Raw genomic sequence first — 25643 nt, forward strand, 5'->3', positions numbered from 1 at the left:
CCAGTATTCTGAGCCAGTAATAAACTCAGTTACATGTACACAGCAGGGGAGGCTGGTGGAGGTAGAAATCAATGAACCTCCAATTTCCTGTCCTCCAAATTCAACCTCCACCAGCCTCTCCTGGTACAGAGGTAACAGTACAAAGGTACTGTACTATATATGATATTTAGGCAAATTGATGATGGGTAAAGATTTGATAACATTTGTTACCTCCTATTTCCTGAACCCATGTTTCCATAGAGGTAGACAGAATAATACCTTCAGAGGCAGGACTTCTTTGTTAATGGAGAAGAAATCAACCATGGCCTCAGTCCAAGAGCAGAGACCAGCTACGTTCCCACACATCCTCTTAGCTGTATCCAGGTTATAATCCTCCATTTCCAGGTATGGAGCCAGCAGCTCCACCATCTCCTCTGTTATAGAATCCTCAGAAGAAGAAAATAGGAAAACATGTACTAGAATTAGAATGGAATTGTATACAATTGTATAGGGAAACGTAATTGTTCCTAAAATGTTTACATTTTATTTGGGCCTAAATTAGAGTTCATTAAATAATGAACAGATACATTGGCAATGACGCAAGACAGAAGGACATTTACATAATACACGGGAATTCCATCTATTTCATTTAAATGACATGCTTCATTCAGTATAGAGATGTTTATTTAATAAACATGTTGGTAAAAGGCTAGTGACAGACTGGACAAAGATGAAGTGTGAGACCACATGTTGCTCTGCCTCAGTCAGAATACAGTCTGTTTCTCCTGTAGTGTAGAGTGCAGACTGTAGAGTGTGTTGATGGGACAAAGGCTTCTTGACTTCACTGGCATCTCTGCATGTATTTCACACTGCTACAGAGCCACTCCGACTATGTGGCAGTGTGAGACAGACACACCCTGACTATGCAGGGGCTTTCCCTGGTCCTTAAGCCTTCCTATGACACAGCTTGTGAATGACAGACACTCTAATCCTGTCCTTGTGTTTGCCTGTGTGTGTGTGTGTGTATGTGTGTGTGTGTGTGTGTGTGTGTGTGTGTGTGTGTGAGAGAGAGAGAGAGAGAGAGAGAGAGAGAGAGAGAGAGAGAGAGAGAGAGAGAGAGAGAGAGAGAGAGAGAGAGAGAGAGTGAGATGCCATCTATCTTGGACCATACGTACTGAGAGACATTGAATTCCAGGTATTATATATGACCTATGAACAGCAAGATCTGAGAGGGGTTTTAGACAGGATTAAAAGACAGCCTTCATGTCACGTCACACCTACAGTACCACCTAAAAACAAACATCAAAGACTGGCCTAGTGCTGTCCTGTCCAATCTCAGCAATTTATTACATAACGTGATCGGGGCAGCGTCTCTCTGCAATTTCAGTTATTGTAGCAACCAGAAACAATAAGCATGAGAAATATGAACCCTTACCTTACTGAAGTTGAGCAGCATGCTGAGGAAGGCAGAGTTCTGCATCAGTTTCATGGCCTCGGACCAGGAGGGTCGAAGGCAGGGCCTCTCAGGGTCAAGGGTCACAGGGTCTACTCTCCTCTGGAACAGCAGCAGCACTGCATCCATGATACGCATGATCAGGTGCGGAGGTTTCCCCAACTTCCTTACTGTAGCGATGTCAGCTGGCTTGATGGTCTGGAAAACACAAGGAAAAATATTCAATCTATCTTCTGTATCTATCTATTTTCACCAGAGGAGGCTGGTGGAGGTACGGGCTAATTGTAATACATGGAATGGAATGAGGAATGGTATGAAACATGGGTCCTCTGATTTCTACCTCTGGTATCTCTCTATTCTCACCTGTAGTGCAGCCTCTGCAGCAGCCATAGCAGGCTTGGCAGCCTCCAGTTTAGACTCAGCTACTTTCTTATCAGCCTCGATCTCGTCAACGATGACCTGAGCCTTGTCTTTGACCTTCTGCACCTGAGCTTTGACCTTCTCTGCAGCCTGGGCCTTGACAGTCACCTCCTGCAGAACCCCATCTGCCTTCTGGGAGGCCACCTCCAGCTCTCTCTCCTTCACGGCCAGCTCTTTAGACAACTGGCTCACTGACAGCTCCGCTTCCATCAGCTTGGCCAGGCCTGGGGGTGTATGAAATACATACATACTTTCACTTAAAGGGATAGTTCACTGAAATCACAAAATGACATATTTAGTTCCATACCCTGCAAGGAGTCTATGGACAAGGACAGACTTCAATACGCACTTGGTTTTGTCTGCTAATCATTAGCGGTTAGTGACAGTGTACAGATAAACAGAACCAGAACTGTGGATTGAAGTTTGTCTTGTCCATAGACTGCTTTCAAGGTAAGGGACCAAATATCTGACTTTGTAATTTGGGTAAACTATCATTTTATAGTGGATAGAGGTGACCAACAACATGTCTTGAAAATGCCATCTCATTCAGATGATTGTCATGGTAGTGTTACCTGTTTTCATGCGTTCGGCTAGCATGCCAACGTGAGCGATCTTTTCTGAGTAGATGATCTTGTAGCCCTCGATGAAGGACAGGTAGGACTTGGGTGTGACGTAGGTTTGCCGGCGGAAGCGTTCAAAGTACTCTGTGCACTTCTCTGCCACAAGGTCCTGGAAGGTCCCCATGGTGTTGACCACACTCTGCTTCACTTCCGGTGAACACTGGAACGCGTAGTCGGACAGGAAGTGATGCGATACTGCCACCAGGGCGTCCCGTGGCCAGCGCTGGAACCAGTCAATGGTGCAGCCTGATATGAGGCCAGGGAACTTGAGGGCTCTCGTACGGAACTTCTCGCCGACCGGCGAAAAGCACAGGACTACGTGTAGGTTGCTCCGTACCCGTGACAGGAAGTAGTCATAGAGGTTCTCTGCGGTGGGCGGGCGGCGTGGGTGGTCACGTTTCATGACAGGGATGAGGTCCTGGGTGATCTCGTCCACCTCATCACGAGGGAACAGGTTGGACACCTCACCCGACGCCAGAACATTGTTCATGTACTCAAGGAAGGACTCCTCTTTGATGTCGTTGTCAGTGAAGATGAAGGTGACTCCCTTCCCCTGCTGGCCAGCGATCCGATACAAAGCCTTCAGATCATCCATCAGGTTACTGGTGTTGTATGTCCTGGTGAGTGTGATCTGGAAGCTCTGGTAGCCAGCGATAAAGGAGGCTAGGCGTGTCAGACTCTGTTTCCCTGAACCTCCCACCCCCACCAGAAGAGCATTTCCCTGGGGGGTACGGAGAATCCTGGAAATCTTCATCAGGTGGATCATGGCGTCCTGGTATTGGACAATTGAGACCATTGGCCAATAGGAACACAGACTTGCCACAATCAGTTCATGTAATGAAAACAATGCAGCTGGCAAAGACCAACCAAACCTACCACACATACACTACAGAAATGTCACCATCTGAACAACTACTGTAATCTTTACCGAAGTTAGGGGACTTGATTTGATGATTTATCAACAAAATGTTTGTTTCATTTTGTTTGCTTCAAAGCAAACCTTGTCAATGGCTTCAGGTCAGGGGGCTCTAACCCAGTCAATCACATTTACCTTAAAGAAGACCAGGTCCATAGCACTGCCCCTGACAGCCTCATTGTACTGTAGCTGGAACATGGCCAAACGTTCCGCCAATGCAGGAAATGATGGGATTGGCTCGTACACCTTTGGGGCATCCAGCTCTGTGTCGTCTGGCTCCTCCCCTGTTGACTCTGGAGCGTCCCTCAGGAAATCTACAAAATACGTCTCCCACTGAGCATGCTCTATCAACGTCGGCCCATGATCCTCAACTGTGATCTGAAGGAGACAGGTTATTATAACGACATCCCCCAGCGCCTCAAGAGACAGTTCAGCATCTTCAGTGTCACACTTCAATGTCACACTGCCCTCTATATTACTTGTATTACTATGTTATTACATAGTAACAGAGTTTAATTGTTTTTTTGTTTTTAGGTTGTCCTATTACACAATGCATGTGTAATCCACTTACCTTCTCCAGTATGGTCTCAAAGGTCTGCTTGTCCTTGTGGTCAATGAAGCGGTCAGCAATGACGCGGGTACACTCATGGTGGAAGAGCGATGCCAGCACCTCTGTCTCCTGGCACACCTCTGCCCCTACAGTCAGGATGCCCTGCCAGATACGACTCAAGTCCCGCAGGTTGAAAACATAGTGAAACTTGGCTGGGGAGGGAAGCATCTGGGGGACATCAGAGGACACATTAAGAGAGAGAGGTAAGGAACTAGTAGAGAAACAACTCATCCCAAACAACCCTCTCTGAGGAGGTTCAATCACACACACACACACACACACACACACACACACACACACACACGCACACGTTACGAACATTCTCTACATCTGTGTTGCAATGTCTAGTCCTTTACCTTGGCTTTGATAGCCTGCCACACCCTCCGGGTGGTGGGTACCAGGGCTCCAGCCAGGGCACACACCCCATCAGGGAAGCTTCTCTCTGGGCAGAAGTATCCCAGCGACAGGGTCCTGAAGATCTTGTCTATGGAAGCATTAGAGGGCAGTGTGACATTGAAGATGCTGAACTGTCTCTTGAGGCGCTGGGGAATGTCGTTACGACCCCCCCCTGGGTGGATCATGGCTGCCAGTAGCTGGACGTCCACTATACCGGTGAACTCCCCAGGTCGTTCCAGGCTATAGAACCCTCCCTGTTCCATCAGCTGACGCACAATCTCATTGGTTATCTGGTTGAGAGGGAGATACAAGTGAGATCATCTAGGTTTAAAGGGTCAAGTGTGTTTGAAACCTTGTCTGTTGCAAGATAGAAACATATTGATTATAGAACAAACAGAGTCTGAGCCGATAGATAACGTTGCAACCTCCTAAACACTCCCCACGTTTCACACCTTCTGTTTCACACATCGTATTGAATGTGCTCTAACCTGGTCACCCCACTCGTTGATGACAGGCATGTTGATGTCATCAACAAACACAGTCATCTTCTTCCCTGCAGGCGGTCCGTAGGTAGAGCCCATTCTCTTGTCGATGTAGCTCTCTATGGTCCGCTGGAACATACTGGGCAGTGTGGCTGAGGAGAAGTTCAGACTCTTACTGAGCTGGGTCTCAGGGTCGTACTTACTGGTGTAGCCCTGTGGGGAGAGGAATGATAGCCATAGATATAGAACAATATCTATAGTCATAACACTAGTCCAAATAGGTAATATGCTGTATATCTGTGGGCATGTACAGGGTTATATCGTTGGATTAAAGCTGTCATCTCTAACCTTGATCATGACAGTCTTGGCTGTTCCCTGTTCTCCGATGAGCAGCACAGCTTTGCCCTGTTTTATGATGGTCTCCATTAGGTAGTCTGTCCTCACATTGTCTACGTTAGGCACCAGGATAGAGGAGTAGTCTGGGACATGGTCTGTAGGGTACTTATACTCTGGCACCTGGGGGGAGGGGGGGGCATTAAATCCAAGAGTGTGTGGATTAGGGCACAATTAGGACATTTTACAAACGGTGATATTGATAGACAACTATTAAAATACTTTAGAGAGAAAAACTAAATAACATTTGTATCAAAAAGAACCAGCACAAAAGCAGGCATAGGGACATACAAGCACAAATGTAATGCATGAGACATGTTCAAAGTAAGAGTATGCGCTCAGTGCAGAGGTTATTTTTTTATTATCGTAAATACATTTCTACCCTTTATTATTACTGATGATTACTGTCAGTTAACTCTGTAACTTCACATGTATGTATATGGTTTCCACCATAGACTCTGTGCAGTAGATCATACAGTACCTTACCTTCTTGGACCAGTGCTCCCACTGGCCAGTCTCATTGACCATAAACTCAAAGATGGTTTGGTCATCGTGGGTCTGGGGCAAATCCAGTGGGGCGGAGTGCGACTGTAAGAAGGCCTCCATCTTGACTCTGTCCTGCAGCTCCAACAGGGCTCCTACGGACCACATGACCGCAAACACAAACAGCCGAGCCACGTCTCCCTGACCTGCCTGCTTCTCTTCCACAGAGGGTAGCAGACCCTGCAAACAGATATACAGTATATCAGGCCTTGAACACGCCCAACATTAAAAATAAATCGCAGTTTGATAGAGTCAATAGGGTGTATACATTAATCAATCTCAGTGTTATCATAACTACAACTCAAGAATTATTACTTGACAAAAGGTTATGGCTGTCCAGATTCTTAGATTTTTGTTGAAAATATATGTCATTTTTGGAATAAAGAGTTGCCCTGTTAAAAGAAAGAAGCAGTTTCTCAGTTTCGCTATCCCACTCACCTGCAGAAGGTCTATAGTCTGTCTGATATACATACACTCCAGGATAGACATCTTAGGGGACACAGCCGTGGAAACAAAGTTCATGAGGTCCTGTATAATAATTATAATACAGTCATTTTCATACACCTCCTTGCAGAGACAGTGCTAACCAAATAGTCTGAAATCTAACATGTTGAGTCCTGCTGCCCTAATGACAAAGGGAGGGAGGTAACTAGCCGTGTTGCTTTACTAAACAGGAGACACTGGCTATGGGCCCTGACCTGGTAGACACTGTTGAAGCAGCCCTGGATGACCTCCTGCTGCAGCGTGGGGAGAGTCTGGAGCCAGGCCTGCAGGATGGGGCTCCAGGCCAGCACAGAGGAACTCATGAACACCATCCCATTACGAGACACGGTGGCTGGGGAGGCGTTGTCAATGTTGTGGGGCTCAAACACCACCTTTATTTAATTTTGCAGATATAGAAGATAGAGAAACAATAAGAGACACAGATACATGCAGAATGAGGGAAGAAATATGCATATGGCAAAAGCTTATCCTAAAGAAAAAATAAGATGAAATACATCACCTTGCAGTTGGGCGCCATGGTGATGCGGTCTCCATTAGCCAGAGTCAAGGTCTTGTTGTCGTCCAGGACAGAGTTGAGGTTCTCAATCCAGATTGCATCCACTGGACCATCCAGAACTATCCAGATGTGCTCCCCCTGGGTAACATAGACACCATTGGAGCAGAGTCGTCTATTTCAACCATGTACAGACATCATGGCAATGACATATGGATGTGAAGATGTGTAGTATATGAATTGAATTGTAGTATATGAATTGTAGGTCGTTCTCTCTGTATCTTGTAGTTCTCTCTGTATCTTGAAAAACGGTAATGTATGGTTGCAATGAATGGCAACACTGTCAAAATACTATAATACTATTCCAGTTTCTAACCTAACCTTCTTGGCTTTGAGTGTTTTCCTCCAGAGGGTTGAGAAGATGCCGTCGGTCCAGTCGTTCGTGGCCACATCCAGAGTACCAAACATCTGAGAGGCTGTGATGGCTTTAGGGTTCATCCTCATCTCTCTGTGAGGCGTTCCACAGTCCGACATGGCTCTCATCAGAGTGTGGATACAGGTGGTCTTCCCTGCTCCACTGGGGCCTAGCGTCATCATACCTACACACACACACACACACACACACACACACACACACACACACACACACACACACACAAACACTGCCAATGCTGGTGTGGTATGAGGCCATACTGCTGGGTCTACTTATTACTAGCAATACTGTATGCTTTATAAAGCAGTTATAAAGGGCTACTGACCATGGCGAACCCTCTGTGTCTCGTACAGCTGGACCAGCTTGAGTAACCAGGGTTCGTGAGGTATTAGCCCAGCCTGCTGGGTCTGTGTGTGTATGGCTGCCTCTAGGTCAGGGTAGCCTGCCTTGTCCAGAGTTATCCCAGGGAACAGGTCGTTGATCAGGCTCATAAACAGAGGCTCATCCTCATCAACCTGTACATAGAAACAACCAAGGAAAGAGGAGCTCAAGAGGAGACTGGCAGTGAAACCCACATATGATACATAGGATTACATGGGAAATTATTAGCACTGCTTTATAGCATCATAATACAACAAGGACATTGCTCTTACACAGAAACAACTTTAACCACCAACAGTCAGACAAACAATCCATTTCTAAGAGTATGATTAAGCAATGTGTGTAAAAGGTGACATTGATGGTACCAGTTTGGAGAGGTTCATGTCTCGCAGCACCCTCATGACCACAGTCTTCTCTGCCTCAGAAGGGTTGGACCTCTTCACTGCTCCTAGCGTTCTCAACACTGACAAGATGTTCCTCAGACCAAAGTCATAGTGGACCTGTAGGAAAAAGTAAGGAGACAGAGTCATGTATAGTACAGAGCAGGGCGAAGCTGGTGGAGGTAGAAATTGGAGGACGGGCTCATTGTTATGCATGGAATGGAATGAGGCATGGTATCAAACATTGATCAGTTTCATGCATTACAATGACCCAGTCCTCCAATTTCTAACTCCACTAGCATCCCCTGAAAAGACATATATACTGTATGTGTTTATGGCTGATACAGTGCATGTGATTCGGTTTTTAAACAAGTTAATTCCAGAGGCTGTATCACCTGCTTAGACAGCTGCTCCTCACACAGTTTGTAGAGGGTATAGAACTTTCTGCTTAGGACCTGATTGTCACGGAAACCGGCACTGGCGAGCTTGACCCTCATGATGATAGCCCTGTCTGGCACCATCATGGCCACCGTACGGAACTGGATCTTCAGGTTCTCAGGCAGCTCCTGGCGACCAGCGTAGCCAGGGTTCTAGCGTCGGAGAACCAAAGGAGAACAGAGAAGATATATCTGTTCATACATCCATCAATTTTATCTATCTGTCTTAGTGAATGATTTGACATCAGTGATATTCAGTGTTCTCTAACCATGGTGAGGAAGATGCCAAACTCGCGGTCCATGTCCACGATGTCTCCATCAGTGAAGACAAACTGGGTCTTCTTGTTCTTTTTACACTGCAACACCACATAGATCTGCTGGGCCGCCACAGACAAGACAGGCAGCTCAATCCGGTTAAACTCATCAAAACAGCCCCACGCTCCAGACTGGGCCAGACCTGGAGATGACAACCACTCATAGCTCAATACAGATGACACAGATGATGGTTTTATTGAAGGGATCATATCATAACGCATTCATAAGACATTTATAATTCATATCATGAAAACCTTCACAATATGTACCATTTAGCTGACGCTTTTATCCAAAGCGACTTACATTGCAGAGAGTGCATACATTTTTCAGTATATATGGTCCCAGCAAGAATCAAACCCACAACCAAAGCATTGTTAACACCATGCTCTACCAACTGAGCCACAGAGGACCACACCTTTCATAACACCTGATTACAATAACATACAAAAACAATAGTAGGTAGAGTACAGGCTTGTGGCTTTTCCCTTTATCAATGTGTACCTTTATAGATGCGTCCCAGCCCTCTGTAATCCATCTGGTCGGAACAGTTGAAGACCACCACGTACTTCCCCAGACAGCGGCCCATGTCCTTGGTGGTCTCAGTCTTACCTGTCCCTGCTGGACCCGCTGGGGCCCCACCCATACTCATCCCCAGTGCCTGGGAGAGCGTGATGTAACACCTGGGGAGGTGAAAGTGCTGTAATCCCTGCGTAATAACACTGTAATAACACTGTAATTACTCAAGAAACAGCATGGTATTAACATGGTATGAATGTTGTATATACTGTCGTAACACTGCAGTATAAAGTTCACTTCAAAATCAAAGTTTGTCAGATCTTTTTAGACCTTATACAAAGATGGGTCCATGTCCCACACTATCAGTTATGTCGATTCAGCTATTAGCCTAGCGTCATTAAATGAGGGTCTCCATTTCAATCATGTGATGAGATTCTGGGTTCCAAGATTACTATAAGCCTTAACCCCAAATGAACGGAAAAGATAAGCACCATATGATTTTTTTGTTTCATTCTTGATGATGATGATTTATCTTTTCCATTCATTTGGGATGGAAAATGACAGTTAAAACATATCACGGTATCATCGATCTATTGATGCTATTCCTTGTTACCTGTCGGTGAGCGGGGTAATGACCAGCCTGTCTGTACAGCCCAGGTACTCATTGCAGTAGCCAAACTCTATGTCTGTGATCTGGATCACACACTTGTCGGTGTCCTCCAGGAAGTAGAAGCGGGACTGCTTCTGCCACTCAAAGTCAGAGGTCGACCTGATGTTCATACGCACCTGTGTGACATTGGCATGTGGACAATGTCATGGTGTACTGTAACCCAATAGAGAAACCTTTTAAAGATTGAATGCAGATTGAATGCAGTGTAATGCCTATTGAACATGGAGTGATAAGCAGAATCCAGCCCACTACAGAATTAAAATACTGGACAATAAGTACAGGTACTGTAGAGCATTAAGAAGAGGTTGTGTGTACATTTTAAATCATAAAATCAGAGAATGTCAGTCACAGCTCTGACTGTCTTTTATGACTGTAATACTGCTAATATGAGTGAATGCATGAATTCATATAAAAGATTCAAATACACTGTAAATCATTCTGGAACAGTGGAAGCAGATTACACTCACCAGATCATCAAAGATGTCTTTCTGGTGGACGTGGATGGTGATCAGAGTCTCATACTTGGTGCGTTCGTTCCTGGTCAGGTCTCTGGTCGTCATATCAATGAGCTCATTCAAGATGTCCATGAACTTCTGGTTGGTAGTTTGCATGACCTGGGTCATCAAGTAAAAAAGGGAGAGAACATATTATTAATCTGTTTCGTAAAATCACATTTAAAACCATATAATCAAGCTTCAGAAGCTCAAGTGGCCCACCTTTTAGATATATAGAATACTTGCGGTTGCTAACCTTGTGAGTTAGCTTTATTTGTTATAAGATATATGGCCAATATAATGTCTATACCTTCTTGTCTCCCTTGCTGAGTCCCAGGGCCTCCTCTGCATCCCTGGTCCAGATCATCTGTATGCCCAACAGGCCCACCTGGGCAGGGAACACTGACTGGAACTCCAGCAGCTTCAGCCCAGGGTCACTGATGGCCATGTGGGCCTGTCTGATGATGCTGTGGAGGGTCTTCCTCACTCTGTCCAACAGCAGACCCAGCCACGACTCCACGTTCCCCTGCACCACAACACCACCAAGAGGAGCATGTTTTAATAATAATAGGCCTTCATGGACCTCCAAGGCAAGAGCGTCATATACTGTTTAAGATTTAAAGCTGGAAAATGTTTGTACAGATTACAGGACAATGAGAGATAAACTGGTGTTGATGTATGATACTATACTCATTTGTTTTTCTATGCATTTACATTTGTTTTGAAACTGCAATGCTAAGTGTGTGTGTGTGTGTGTGTGCCATGGCTGTGAGATTAGCAGAGATGTTCCAGTGTCTCCCAGTGTCTCTGGAGTATGTAGCCTACAGTACAGTACTATACCTGAGCCATGACAGGTTCTGCCAGGTCCACCGTCTCTCCCTCCTGGGACTGGAAGCTCAGGATCTGGTCATAGTTCTTCTCATGGAACACTACTCTGTTCACATTGTCAAACAGACTCAACAGGTGAGCCTGAACAAAGAGGAGAGGACAGGTTACTGCGTGACACAGTAGGTGTTCCGCCATGACATCATTCTGTAGGTGTACTGTAGTGTGTCGCACCTGTATAGTGTGAGAGTCTGATGCCTGTCCCAGTATCTCCAGCAGAGACGGGTCAGAGACAAAGAAGAAGCGAGGGAAGACCAGCCTCTTCTTCTCCAGGTATCCACTGAGGGACTTCTGACACACCTCCAGCTGTTCTAGCAGGTGAGGCAACAGTTGACTGAGGGTCTCGTCACCTACGCAACACTGAACCACACCCGGAACCTCGTGGGCGCGCTGCATGATCTTCTGCCATGACTTGTCAATGTTCTGGAACCTCTTAGCCTCCTGGGGGACAGGCAGGAAATCTGGGGTCATGTCCAAACTACTTATATATACATAATACCACATACTATTATACTATTACTGATATTTTCTCAAATCACAGTAATTCCACAGATATAACACAATCGTATACTATCGTATCTTTGGCCTGCTCTGACCTGGGGCAGCTGTTTAGCGATGTCCCCCCCTACGAACACGGCCTCCAGGTAGATCCAGAGGTTCTGAACTGTCAGCCACTTCTCTATCACCTCAGTAGTGTTGGACAGTTTGTGAACCCACTGCTGGATCGAAGGCTTGAATGGAACGTTGTACCTGGAGATGTATACACAACAACACTCTTTTACTGTCATATATCAATTGACCTCACCAAAACATCTTGTTATTATGTGACATATCACATTATGACTGGTCTCATTTGACATATAATCTTTACCGTGATAACATATCTTGTACAAAGATCAGTACTCACTGCTGGCTTCAAAGTGGATTAATGGACAGGTTAGACATGTTGACGTGAGCATGACACCTGTCATTTAGATGATATACCTGTTGCTCATGAGTGAAGCCAGCACCATCAGACTGTCTTCCATCAGGGACACCTTCTCTGCCGTGTCTGAGCCCTTCAGCAGCAGTTCCCCACGTGTCCTGAAGGGGGCAAAGGTGAGCGTGTGGCTGCTCCACTCTGCCACCACATCCTTCAGTTTGGCCTCAATGTCCCTCTCTTTCACTGCACTGATACACACATCCTGTTAACAAAACACTGAAGGTCATTGTCAGTCCTGGACTACCATACTGTCACTGTCTTACGGAATAAGCCGTGATTCCTGTAATATATGTAATATTCCCTTCAATATACAGGAGCTGATTTAGTGATACAGTACCTCTATATCCTCCTTGTATTTGAGCAGTGGGGCCTCCATGATGTTCCTGAGGGCGAAACTCTCCGACTCCACCTCAAAACTGTGACTTGTGATGTCACTCAGACGGCTCCAATGTCTGGACATCATCGCCTGGGGTGGGGTAGACAAGGTAGAGGGGAGAGAGAGAGGGAGACAAGGTACAGTGTGTGTGGGGGCGTGGGGGGGGAGACAAGGGTGAGAGAGAGACAAAAGTAAGGACCAGAGGGAAGGGAGAGAGACTGGGGATATCGGATAAACATGCAACAGCTTTAAAACAACATCACATTACAGTAATGGTCTCCAATCAAAAAGCATTTTAGGGATTGGATATATGGATAAGGAGGGAGATATCTCAGATCAGCTGTATTGTGTGATTTAATATGTCCACCTTGTTGGCCATCATGTAGAGTAATGGACACGTCTCGTTGAAGTCATCGATGGTCTTCTTCAGGTCTCTAAAGGCCTGCCACTCCTTTAGCGCCTTAGGAAGCTTACGGATCCTGAAGTGTAGCGGAGAGACAGAGAGTTTCAGGGAGTTGCCAATGTGTGAATATAAAGGAACAGTGAATGGAGTCCTACCTGTTCTGGAACTCCTGAAGTTCACCGTTGATCTTCTCTATGTTAAGGTCCGCCCACTGGATGTCATAGTAACCAGTGACACTCTCAATGACAGAGTTGTAGAGGGAGTAGAGTTTAGATTGAAGAGCCAGCTCCTTCCTGATCCTCTGGAGGTCTGGATAGTCTGAGAGAGAGAGAGAGAGAGAGAGAGAGAGAGAGAGAGAGAGAGAGAGACAGACAGACAGACAGACAGACAGACAGACAGACAGAGAAAGACAGACAAAAAGACAGCGGTTAAAACTTTTTACAAGCATCAAACACAACATATCAATCTACATTATGGGTATGAATGTTAATGTCGTCACCATTAACGGTGAGGCCGAACAGCTCCTCCCCTCCAGAGTAGGTGACGTATTTCCTCCAGAGTTCATCAAACTGGGCCTGAAAGGTCTGCAGTCTGTCGCTGGCCTCAGCTGGGGCCAAACCCTCAACGCCTGGACCACTGGAGACACAACATACATAGTGGATGACTACATCTGACACATCACACTGACCATGGCCTGCAGGTCAAACATTTATCTTTATCTGTAATTCTCTCTTTAAGAATGATATTTGATATAAAATCTCAACTCTCTTATTTGGGGGCATACTAGCAGAGGTCGAAAGAGTACTGAAATATCCTACTTAAGTAGAAGTAGTGTTACTTCAGTGAAATGTTACTAAAGTGAAAGTAAAAGTTCAAGTCTAGGAAACAACTCAAGTAGGAATAAGCATGTAGCTTATTAAAAAGTACTCAAGTAAAAATAATTTCCTTCACTTAAAAATGAAACATTTGCCTTGATTATTGCATTTTATCATCATTGAAATCTTAGAATCGATCATCGTTCAGACTTTGTGTGCAGTTTGATTTGATTGGCCTGTTTAGGCGTGGTGCTTGTTATTGAGTATAATTGGGCACACTGAGCACTGTTTTGGCACAACTGCTACAATATGTTCTTTGCTAAAAACCTGCCCTGCCTATGAACACCATTGTAGTCTGTTATGAATGATTAAAAAAAAAGTAGAGAAGTAGAATACTTTTCAAAACATACTCAAGTAAAAGTAAAATTGTCGACTTTCAAAAATACTCAATTACAGTAATGTTGTAATCAGTTACTTTACACCTCTGAAGTGATGCTGCTGTAGTGAACATTTAATTGGGTGAACTCTTGGACTACAACAATCCATCATCTAACTTCAAAAGATATGCTATCAAGTGCTACTGTATGCTTTCAATGAAATGCTTTTGCTTTTGCATGACATGCTGTAACTGTACCTGTGGTCATAGTCAGAGTAGAACGTTTGGACAGATTTCTGGAAGGCCTCCACTCCCGAGAGCAGATCCGCCTTCATGGCAGGTTGGATTAGCACCAGGGTGTTCTGGCTCTGCATCACCTGGAGAGTAGAGGGGGTACATAGTACTGGTAAAACCTCAGACAGGCCAGTGGTGTAGGTTTATCAGATAATAAGTAGTGTGCCACTGTCCTCTCCTGCCACATACTGAAAATGCATGACAAGGGGTATACTGAGTCAACTTGAAATTTCATTTCAATCCATGGATCTTTCTATTGTTATATGAAATACTCAACTGGAAGTTTCACTGTTGTAGTGTTTTAGCATAGTAACATGTAACATGAGTTTATTTCCTCCTCGATATGCTTTGAGGTTCAATATAGTACTACTGTATATAGTTTCAGTATATCAATGGTGTATCTTAAACAGAACGTTGAGGTTGAGGTTTTGTGGTGTCAGGTTTACTGTGGCTCTGTCTAGCAACACAGGTGTATTCCTCCTCACCAGAGCGTTGAGGTTCCTCCAGGCATACGTCAGTCCGTCCACTCTCTCTGCATTCCCATCGCTGAAGTGCAGTTCGTGGCGGTTGAGCAGAACGAACGACTCCTCTACGGGTCCGATGGTGACGTCGATCCGTATCTCCGCCTCCCGGATCTCTCGCAGAGCGGCCATGGCCCCTCGCACGTCCTCCAGATCCGTGATTGGTCGCTGTAAACGCTTGGTCAACCCGTCGACGAAGGAAAAGATGTCGGCCATGTCTGCGGAGGCGCGCTGGTTGAGTGCCGTGCCGAAGGCCCGTTTCCAGGCGCGGCACTCCTGGGTCAGGGAGAGTTTGAGTTGGTCTGTGTCAAACAAGACCGAGCCCACGGTGCAGGAGACAGGCAGGTCTTCAATCTGGGCCTCCAACTTCTACAGGACGGGAGAGGTAAAAAGAACAAGCCACATACACTCATAAAACAAATCATATGCTATGCTATATAGCATATAGTATGCTATAACAGAGGTCTGTACATAACATAGACTATACTGTATGTATCACATATTATAGGCCATCAGATTCTATCTACATACTATGAGAACTAGCATAATCTAATTGAGGTCTAGACCACATAGCAGTCTAGACCGAGTGGCTGAGTTTCCTCTGAGGCTGAAGATTTCTGAGCTGTGAGAAGCTTGGACAACCATAGAGTAAAATGACTAAGCTCCTCTATGTTTCATACTGAGACACAGTTATTACTGTCAGTCACTAACTGAGTATGAGGCGATCTGAGAGCTGAACTCAGGGAGGGAGGGGCTGGTCTCCAGGAAGGCCTTCACCCGCTCATCTGGGTCCTGAATGTGGAGAACAAAAGACATATACTGGACATCAGTGAATGCCGGTGGAGGTAGAAATCAGAAGATGGGCTCATTGTAATGCATGGAATGGAAAAAGGAATGGCATCAACATATATTGTGGTTCCTTTTCTTTTAACTCTCTGGTTGGAGGCTTTGGAGCATCCTGACCATAGTGTGGGTGAAAGCTACCCCAGAGGTCGTTCAGGGATGATTCCCTGATTTCTCAGCTGGTGACTGCTTGACAGCCAATCAGATCCAGTTCCACAGAGTGAGTAGCCAATCTTACCTGGTTCCAGAGGGTGGAGAAGTGAGAGAACTCTTGCAGTGTGTCGCTGGCCTCTGCTCTGAGAGACGACACAATGGAGCCCAGCTGGATGGTTGCCTTAGTAATGTCCTTGTGTTCGGCCAGCTGGCGGTCCAGAGGTTTCAGAAGCAGCTGTTTGGTCAGAGGACCGTCGTCCCCTGCATCACGCACAGCCTGCTCTGTCTGAGGTGATTAGAAAACGCTTTGTCACTTCTCACATTCATTGTAACGTACAGCATGCACCATAGGGGCAGCAGGTAGCCTAGAGGTAAGAGAGGCCGGCCAGCAATCGGCAGGTTGCTGGTTCAATCCCTACCGCAGGGAGGGACCTGGATGTGAGCTGGTGACTGGATGGTTGCTGGCATCATTTCTAAGGTGCTTACCACTGCCGTTGTGCCCTTGAGCAAGGCACTTAACCCCTAACTGCTCCAGGGGTGCCGAAGATGACTGACCCTATGCCTAGACCCCAGAGCTCTGTGCTCCCTGGGGGTTTACATGTGTGTTGTTTCGGGGTGTGCAGTGCAGGTGTGTTGTCTCGGGGGTGTGCAGAAATACCAAATTCCAAACAGTGATTGATTGATTGGCAAATTGTTTGTTTGTATTGGTTTAGCTGTCAAAGTAACCAATGAACCAGGGGTAACACTGGTTACACATACAGTACCTGTAGCTGTTTGTGGTGGAGGTGGGAGAATGCCCACAGTGGAATGTCTTTTGCCATGGACAAAGCGATGCTCACAACCTTGTTGACTGTACTCTGAAACACAAGGAAGACAGAAAGAATGTGAAACATGACACAGAAGGACTGAGACACAGCAAGCTCATACTGTATTTACTTCCTGGAATAGTCTAATTATGATGTATTTTGACACATTTGGTACATTATCCGGTGTTATTATTGGTAGAGCATGGCGCTAACAACGCTTAGGTTGTGGGTTAAATTCCCACTGGGACCATCCTGAAAATGTATGCACTCACTGCAATGTAAGTTGCTTCGGATGAAAGCATCAGCTAAATGGCTTATGTTATTACTGTACATGATCCTGTACCTGTATATCGTCCAGGCTGGGTCTAAGGATGATGTTGGGGATGGACAGCTGGATGGAGGCTCTGAAGAGAGGAGGCTGGACCTGTGGACGACTCAAGTAGGAGGAGGACTGGTACTTGGAGCTCACTACATGGAGCCTGCGTCTCAGAGAGTCCAGCGACGACTTTGTAGCTGTAACCATCGTTGTCCAAAGAATTGTTGCCATTGGAATATTGCATTTCTTAATTTTAATTTGTATTTATATACTGTATTTGCATTTTTTTATTAACCAAATGAAGTGAGTTCAAATGGAATCGACCCTAACCCTGGAGAGGTCAACTTTGACCTCTTTTTTTCTCACCTCTGACAAGAGCCTCTGTGTTCCGCTGGCACAGATGACCAATCATGTTGTAGAAGCGGCAGGGTAGGCATGATTGGCAGCGAGTTTTCTGTTTGGTGTCTGGGTGCAGACACCGGAGAGACCCCTGGAGTAGAGAGGAAAGGAGAGGAGGGAGGGTTACACTGTGCCTCTACTAGGTGGTTTAGGGCTAGGGCTAGGGCTAGGGCTAGGGCTAGGGTTAGGGCTAGGGCTAGGGCTAGGGCTAGGGTTAGGGCTAGGGCTAGGGCTAGGGCTAGGGCTAGGGCTAGGGCTAGGGCTAGGGCTAGGGTTAGGGCTAGGATTAGGATTAACAGGTGAGGTTAACAAGTGTGGGGTTGGTTGATTGTAAGCAAAATGGAGATGGTTTGATGAATCACGTTGGAGTGATGAGTAACCTTGCCTCAGGCCTTGAGACTTGTGTTAGCTCCCTGTTTAATGCCTAGGCTTTAGCTCAGCCTGATAACACTGTCTTGCGGTGCACAGGTTTGAGTCCAGAGAGGGTTACATAGCTGACCCACCCACCTCCAGGTTGACTGTGTCAGCTGAGGTCATCTTGCTCTTCAGATCATCTATCAGCTCATACACAGACCTCTCTACCTGTTGACTCTGACTGAACAAACAACACCACAACATTACAAGTGAAACAAGACACAATGGAGGTAGAAATTAGAGGTTCATGGAATGGAATGAGGAATGGTATCATTTTTGCATATGTTCCTCATTCCATTCCATGCATTACAATGAGCCCATCCTCCAATTTCAAACTTCACCAGCCTCCACTGAGACATACAGCAACTTACAAATAAAGCGTATCTGATCTTATGTGGTTTTCACTTCAGCATTTTCAAAATAGCATGTGAAGTAAAGTTCAGACTCATTCACATGAATTGTAGACATAAGCAGACCTTGATCAAATGAATACTTGACAGGTGCATTTTAACCCAAGCCTAGACAGATGATATAGGAGGACATATCAGTATTTCCCATGATCCTTCAGTCCTTACCTGCTGAGGGTGTGGCCAGCAGACCTGACAGTGCTCTCCGTCTGGCTGAGGAAGGTTAGTGGTGAAACAGGCATATCCTCGGGCAGCTCCAGCAGGGCTGTGGATGACATGGTCTGAAGGACCCGCTCGATACGACACTCCAGTGTATCCATGGCAACCTTCGCCACCTGCTGCAACTCCTGCAGAACTCTGTAAGCGTTCTCTAGGACTGAGAGGAAAGAGATTCAGTCTCGTTATTCAGTGTCATCACTAATAAAACAAAAGCCCAAACACAATATGAAGACTAATGTCTAAGGTAAACATTATGCAGGCTCTTTGCCTCTCAGTTTTGTTTTGTTTTTAAATTCCAATCTAACCTGGATTTATGAAGATCTCAAGTTTTGAGATTAATGACAACATTTTTACTCCAACCACATGCAGGAATGCTGATCAGTTAACCTTTTGACCTTGGACTCTTGTTACTGTAGCACTCCAGAACAACTAAAGTGTTTCTCTCACATCTGCCTGTGTTGAGTGATGTCCAGGAGAGGGTGGTGAGGCCGGGGGAGAGAGCCCCTTCCACACGGCTGATGAAAGGCTGCATGAGAGGCAGGAGGAGGGGAGGGATCCTGGATAAAGCTGCCTCATAGTCGCCCAACAGCTCCTGGAGACTGGGGACACACACATAGAATATAACTGAATAGAATTGAATAGAAAATCACTATAAAATGTGTTGTTACTGGTCTGGATGGTTGCCGCTGTATTTCACATTATGCCAACAGAAATCACACCAGCATACTCTGTGTGGATCCACCTCACCTGTTCTGGAGGGTCTTGATCTGGGTTTCTTTGGCACACATGTTGAGAATGACCTGGGGAACGCCGATGCCGAGCTTGTTCATGCACCTGGCCTCATGTACTACCTCCAGAACCAGAGAGTCAAGGTTCACATACACCTCCTGGACAGGCGGTCACAATGAAATAATGAGTTTAGTACGAGCTGAGTATCTTACTGTCGTTTGTAAAGATACGTTCTGCTATCGAGCGAAATGCATGATCCATAAACACTTAAATGAGCGCAGAACTTGCGTGAATACTATGCATTCTGAGATTACGGTATGTTCATTAGTCCCCAGTAGAAGGCAAAGTCTGGTGAGTGGCCCGGTGGCAGAGCCTTGGTGTCCAGTTATGTCGTGCGTTATGAACCTGGGTGTCTGGGTGTCTGACGAGCAGGGACGCGCTGAGGCCGTGGCGACCCTTCTCCACCGCCTGACTCCAGCATCGATGGTACAGCAGCTCGTACTCCAGCAGCACTGCAGCCAGCTTGTTATAACTCCTGATCACCTTTCTCATCTCAGGGCCCTGCTGGACACACACACACATGAAAGCGAGTGTGTGTGTGCGTGTGTGAGAGTGCGTGTGCGTGCGTGTGCGTGTGAGTGTGTATATTTGATTTGTCTTCTGTCTTTCTTACAACACAGTGATATTAGTAGATTTGGAAAACAATACCTTAAGAATGTCAAGTTTATTTTTCAGGACAGACATGGGAAATTCTATCTTTCTGAATAGCTGGCGAGACCACATGATCTTCCCCGCAACCTACAAGAGAGAGAAACATTTCAAGAAGTTAAAGTTAGCTGACTGCTTTACATCCACATTTGAGATGTTAGTGGTTGTGGTCTGACAGTCAAATATAACCACATGAAACCCTCTAATGCAGTAACTAGGGAAGTGCAACTGTGCAGTCAGTCAGTGTTTAGCCACCACCGAAGATAAATGTGTATGCTACACTAAAAAAGTTAGCTTTAATCACTGAAATGATAAGTAAGCCGCACATTGGAACCAAAATCTCTATCTCATAAATGTCAACCCATAAGCCTAGATGCCTTATGAATGATCTGTAGTAACATTCTATATATGTGCAGCACAGTAAGCGCTGTAGTACGGTGGAGGAGAGAGACTCACGGGCGGCATGTTCCGAGGAATGGGAGGGTTGTCCTTCTGTTTTTGGTAGAGTCTCCTGACCATCTCCAGGTCTTTGCTGTAGCGCTGGAGCACGGCTGTGTATCTGTCCCTCAGATCCAGCTGTTGACCTACACCGCAGCCCTCAAACCTGGACAGCAGCTCCAGCATGCGCTCAGTCTGGTGGCAGGGAGAGGAGTCAGAGAGGTCGGAGGGGTCAGAGGGGTCAGAAGCTCACAGGGTAGAAAAACCATGTCTAAACATACACAACATTGAGGGGAGAGGATTATAATGATGGAATGCTTACCATCATTCTTCAATCACTTGAAATGAGCTCCACCGGAATATGACTATAAATAACAGAATATAAATAACAGAATATAATAGGCTTTGCTTTCAAGATGAGCGAATAGCCAGTGTGCACTTACAGTTGGTGACTGTTGAAACCATGTCTGTAGCAGTGTCTGGAGAGACTGGAACACCCCCTGGACCTGAGTCTTGAACTCTGCGTAGTCACTGTCAAACTGACAAGAGAGCAGTCTTAGAGAAAAACAACACATACTAGGTTATGTAGCATTTCAACACTTCATATGCCCCATATGTCAGTTGTGATAAGCATAGATTGATGTCATGACAGCAGCTGTCTAGATAGGAGTTGTACCATGACAGTTAACCAAATACATTCCAAGGCACTCGTGGATTCATCTTCGCTTTTATTGTGATATTGGTGTACTATTAGAAATAGTTCAAACATATATCTGGCATTACCATCAGGTGTTTCATCATTTCGCATCCCAGAATGTCATTTCTGGATTGAGATTTTGGGGGGCGCGGGACGGAAAAAAGTGATTTGTAAGCATGAGATGAAATGAAAACATGGAGTTACCTGAAGAGGTTTACACTGCCACAAATAATTCGCTTTTTATTTTCGTATCATAATACCATTTGAAAGGAGAGTCTGACTTCGTGAGACGCTGTGTTTCATAACAACAGACTATATTATTTAGGCAGGACTGATGATGTCAACGAGCACAGTAATACCTCTAGCTTGCGGTGGTCCAGCACGTTATAGGTCTTCGACTTCGTGGTGGTGACGATGGTCTGGTAGCGAACGTAGATCTTCTCAATGCCCTCCACCTTCACCTGCTGCAGAGACGACAGGTCCTCTAGGATAGAAGCCATGTCTGCTATCTTCTCCAGACGCCTGCAGAAGGTGTCAAACTTCCCAAAAATGTAGTTCTCACTGCAGGGACACAGGGATGAGATGTTGGTCTGTCTGATCAATCATCATTGGAGTTATCCAATAGGTGGTTGATGTTTTGCGATGTCGCTCTCTGGATGCAAGGCTGTATAGACAAAATGTCATATGAGGTGGCTCCCAATGTGTCACTGTGTTTGTTTACCTGAACTCAAACTGTCGGTCGTTGGGGTTCTCTCTGAGTTTTTCCCGAACCCTCTGAAAGCACAGCTGGTACTCCTGGTTGAGCTGACAGCACTCTCTAATCCTCCTCAACAGCTCTGCTCTGAGAGAGGACATGGAGGAATGAATGACATTATCAGGGGATCCTATACGAATTATTCATCTGCATCAACGGCGACCTATCATGATGTCATACACCTGCGTGTCTACCTGTCGTGATCCCAGACTTTGGCCACGTCCTGTCCCAGGTAGGCCTTACAGGTGGTGATCAGCTGGTTGGTGACCTTGACAAAGAGTGATGTCATGCGTTCTGATGTGTTGTAGTACTGGGAGATGCTGTGGATCATACGGATGCTGTTCATCAGACTGGGGAGGTGCTCCAGCAGGCTTGTCTATAGGAGACAACACACACAGCATTACAACGAGCCTGTCCTCCGATTTCTACCCCTACCAACCCCTCCCCCCGTTTCCTCTGAATTTATGTTTCTGTTCTTACCGGAGTACACTTTCCCAGAGGGCCAAAGAACTTCTCCAGAGTGTACAGGTACTTCACGTTGTCCTTCGCCTCATTGGCCACCACTGTGATGTTCCCATCCTTTAACAAGATATTGATTGTGTTCACTCTCTCTCAAAAGCAGTGCGATGAAAACTGGAGTCAAATACGTTACATCAACGTGAGTAAATGTGTTTTCACTGACTAGCTCTCGCCAGGTCCTCAGGGTCCTTGACTTGGCCATCTGCAGAACTCCGATCACTCTTTTTACATTTGGCTTCTTGATCTCATCCATAAGACTGTGGAAACAGACATCAAACAAACATACTCAGTACTGACAACTGTGCATTCAACATCTATACGTCTGTATATCTGTCTATCTATCTATCTGTCTGTTCGTCTGTCCGTCCATCCATCCATCCATCCATCCATCCATCCATCCATCCATCCATCCATCTCATGGTCACCTGTTAAAGGTAGTCATACGGCTCTTCCAGTGCTCCAGCTCAGCAGAAGGTCCAATGTCATCTGCCTCCTTCCTCATTTGCTCGCTCTCCGCCAGCACCTGCTTGATCTGATTGGCCCAGTTGAGGATCATGCCCTCCAGCTCTTCTACAAGCTCAGAGTTACTGGCTGAAAAAATAATAATGACAAAACTGCTTACTTTGATCGAGTTAAGCTCATCAGTGCTTGAATGATATTAATAATTTCACTCTACAATGGAGCATTTAGTACTTGCCATATGAGATGTTGAATCATGTATTCTATTTAAAGAGACATACATCGCACATGTTTGCAGATATTATGATACTGTATGATCTGTAGCACTGTGGTTCGTCTGGCAGGCTGTTGATATCCTACCTGCAGCAGTGTAGTCTGCAGGGCCTTGCAGGCTGCTCAGGCTCGGGCCGGAGTCGACACTGTGGAGCTGGAACTTCCCCTCCATGTTCTGTCTAGCAGAGGAGAGGCTGCAGATGAACTTGTCCACTGAAGACAGGAATTCCTGAATCTGTGGACTGTTGAGTCCGTCCTTCAAAGAGCCCCAGTTCTGGAGGGAGAAAGTGAGAGAGAGAGTGAGAGAGAGAGTGAGAGAGAGAGAGAGAGAGAGAGAGAGAGATTTATTTGATTGCTTGAGCACATTTCTTGAAACTTTTCAAAACAGTTAAACAATCCCCTACACAGTTAACACATTTGCCAAAACACCTCATTTATTTTGCAAAATGCACTATAACATTCAAAACTTGCATGCATGTCACAATAGCAAATCAGTGCATCAAAACAGTATTCTTTGTCATCTAATGAAAAGTTTAATCCACCATTCATTTCATCATGACACACTTAATAGTAACTATAACCATCAATATGCATTGCAGGTTGGACCACTTTTATTTGAAAGCAAAGGTCAAAAACAGTAAGAATTTCACTCAGCAGAAGAACATTCTACTATATAGTTTATGGTAATACTGCGCCTGTTACAGAGAATATGATCGCTCATGATAAAAATCAATCAAATTCATAAAAGAAATCAAGAACCAAATCAATCAAAAACTAAATCAAGCAGGTAGTTACAACAACAAAAGTGGCATTACTGTAGAACAAACAAACAAAACATTTACAGTAATTTATTCTCTCCTGTCTGCCACACCACATGTTACATTGACGTGTTCTACAGTGACATGCTACTGATGACCTATTTCATTTGTGATTACAGACTGATTGTTAGTTGAATTGTTGAGCGATGAGAGTCAATATATGTAGTAGAGATTCACCATAATAGGAGAAATAGCTATATGCTGTAAGGAAATAGTTCCGTTTTACTATTTATTCAATAGATTTTTGTGTCTTACGTAGAGAGTTGTGCTAACTGTTTTGCAAAAAGGTGCTTAATATGAGCATTTTGTGTGAAAGCAATGGGAAATGACAAACGGTTTTGTTGAAAATGTAACTGTTGTGTATGTTATTGCTGTGGGCATGTGAACTTTAGCTTCATACCAATGGTGTAAGCAGTCGAGAAAAACTGTAAGGTGAGTTGTTTGTATTTGTGCTTGCTTTAGGTAAGTGAGAGTATGTGCACATAGAACAAACCTCCTGAGACTGGAGAGCAGGCAGCATGATCTGAGAGAACAGCTTTTCCAGACTGTACAACATGTTCCCCTCAGAGCAGTCAAGCATCCCGAAGTTCACCTCCTGGAGAACACAGGCAGAGCAGGAGCAATCGGTATACAATGGAACAGTCCAACATGTCAACTGTGAGGCAGTCCATCACGTCAATGATGGAATAATCCATCATGTCAACGACCTGCCACTGCTAGAAACTCTACTGACCTGTGACACGTTGGCAGTTGTTATGGTTCTGTCTGTTGTTCTCAGGAAGAACAAACACTTCTCCACTAGTGCCTGAAACAAATAGCCAACACCATACAGGATTAAAGGTGGGGTGGAGGGGTGATGGTTGGGAGAGGGGGAGAAACCAAACACTTTGTTTATTGATACCATGGAAATGCACCCAGAGGAAAATGGCAGGTACTCTGTCTCCAAAACATGGTGCAAACAAGACCAAACTAGTCATTAAGGACTCATTATAATACAATGGCCTCTGGAATGCCACATAGCTAACATATATTTCATGGAGAATGCATTCTATTCTATTCAATTGGTTTTAATGTTAAAGTTACCTCAGAGGTCCCAGTGGTGAGGAAGAGTTTCTTTTGTCCAGGGGTTGAACTGACTGTATCTACCCAGGAAAGGTGGGCTGATGTGGGCTAGAAAGAGAGGGAGAGATGTGGTGAGTTATCCATCACAGGATTATAGAAAAACAGACATGTATCTTCAATAAGGACTGTCATTACTCAGGGAATCGTTGGGAGATCTGTCTGAAGGGCAGATTACCGATTTAATGTCTTGATAGAAGAATATCAGCCTCTTGGATCCATTGGCCGAGAAGAAGTCATCTATCAAATGGAACTAAAACAGGAATATTCCAGATAAGTGATATAGAGCACAGATGATTATAAAAAATCAAGCGTCTAATTCAAAACACCTTGAATGCACAGAATTACCCTTGACCAACATTTGAAAGTCACTTTGATTAGCTGAAATGCAAACACATATTGCGATGAAAGTTGAGCCAAACACAAACTCTAAATGGACCAATCAAGGTGCTCCTATTGTGTGGAGACTGAAGCATCACTGTGAT

The 25643-nt window shown here is 45.2% G+C and overlaps 1 protein-coding gene across 1 annotated transcript in view; it reads right to left on the reverse strand.

Annotated features, from left to right (window-relative positions):
- dnah5l (dynein, axonemal, heavy chain 5 like) overlaps positions 1-25643 on the reverse strand; it is a gene marked incomplete at its 5' end in the record, with an annotated part of 37770 nt that overhangs the window by 10921 nt on the left and 1206 nt on the right. Inside the window, 56 exons of the mRNA XM_083689404.1 lie at positions 259-426; positions 1415-1630; positions 1796-2076; positions 2425-3244; positions 3524-3766; positions 3960-4166; positions 4355-4684; positions 4883-5089; positions 5225-5392; positions 5756-5992; positions 6251-6340; positions 6511-6687; positions 6816-6950; positions 7191-7408; positions 7568-7757; positions 7989-8123; positions 8399-8593; positions 8710-8897; positions 9257-9435; positions 9885-10057; positions 10409-10555; positions 10746-10961; positions 11276-11404; positions 11495-11761; positions 11917-12070; positions 12305-12504; positions 12640-12768; positions 13046-13157; positions 13237-13399; positions 13581-13717; positions 14531-14649; positions 15052-15456; positions 15799-15879; positions 16169-16369; positions 16848-16940; positions 17233-17402; positions 17572-17695; positions 18112-18199; positions 18594-18801; positions 19092-19243; positions 19392-19531; positions 19779-19934; positions 20082-20171; positions 20538-20714; positions 20963-21058; positions 21576-21777; positions 21938-22057; positions 22165-22346; positions 22451-22549; positions 22653-22746; positions 22915-23080; positions 23309-23495; positions 24533-24634; positions 24773-24844; positions 25123-25209; positions 25337-25411. Of these exons, the coding sequence (XP_083545530.1) occupies positions 259-426; positions 1415-1630; positions 1796-2076; positions 2425-3244; positions 3524-3766; positions 3960-4166; positions 4355-4684; positions 4883-5089; positions 5225-5392; positions 5756-5992; positions 6251-6340; positions 6511-6687; positions 6816-6950; positions 7191-7408; positions 7568-7757; positions 7989-8123; positions 8399-8593; positions 8710-8897; positions 9257-9435; positions 9885-10057; positions 10409-10555; positions 10746-10961; positions 11276-11404; positions 11495-11761; positions 11917-12070; positions 12305-12504; positions 12640-12768; positions 13046-13157; positions 13237-13399; positions 13581-13717; positions 14531-14649; positions 15052-15456; positions 15799-15879; positions 16169-16369; positions 16848-16940; positions 17233-17402; positions 17572-17695; positions 18112-18199; positions 18594-18801; positions 19092-19243; positions 19392-19531; positions 19779-19934; positions 20082-20171; positions 20538-20714; positions 20963-21058; positions 21576-21777; positions 21938-22057; positions 22165-22346; positions 22451-22549; positions 22653-22746; positions 22915-23080; positions 23309-23495; positions 24533-24634; positions 24773-24844; positions 25123-25209; positions 25337-25411 (9897 nt within the window). The remainder of the gene's footprint in view (positions 1-258; positions 427-1414; positions 1631-1795; positions 2077-2424; positions 3245-3523; positions 3767-3959; positions 4167-4354; positions 4685-4882; positions 5090-5224; positions 5393-5755; positions 5993-6250; positions 6341-6510; positions 6688-6815; positions 6951-7190; positions 7409-7567; positions 7758-7988; positions 8124-8398; positions 8594-8709; positions 8898-9256; positions 9436-9884; positions 10058-10408; positions 10556-10745; positions 10962-11275; positions 11405-11494; positions 11762-11916; positions 12071-12304; positions 12505-12639; positions 12769-13045; positions 13158-13236; positions 13400-13580; positions 13718-14530; positions 14650-15051; positions 15457-15798; positions 15880-16168; positions 16370-16847; positions 16941-17232; positions 17403-17571; positions 17696-18111; positions 18200-18593; positions 18802-19091; positions 19244-19391; positions 19532-19778; positions 19935-20081; positions 20172-20537; positions 20715-20962; positions 21059-21575; positions 21778-21937; positions 22058-22164; positions 22347-22450; positions 22550-22652; positions 22747-22914; positions 23081-23308; positions 23496-24532; positions 24635-24772; positions 24845-25122; positions 25210-25336; positions 25412-25643) is intronic.

This window comes from Argentina silus (assembly GCF_951799395.1).
Source record: "Argentina silus genome assembly, chromosome: 1".
NCBI lineage: Eukaryota > Metazoa > Chordata > Actinopteri > Argentiniformes > Argentinidae > Argentina > Argentina silus.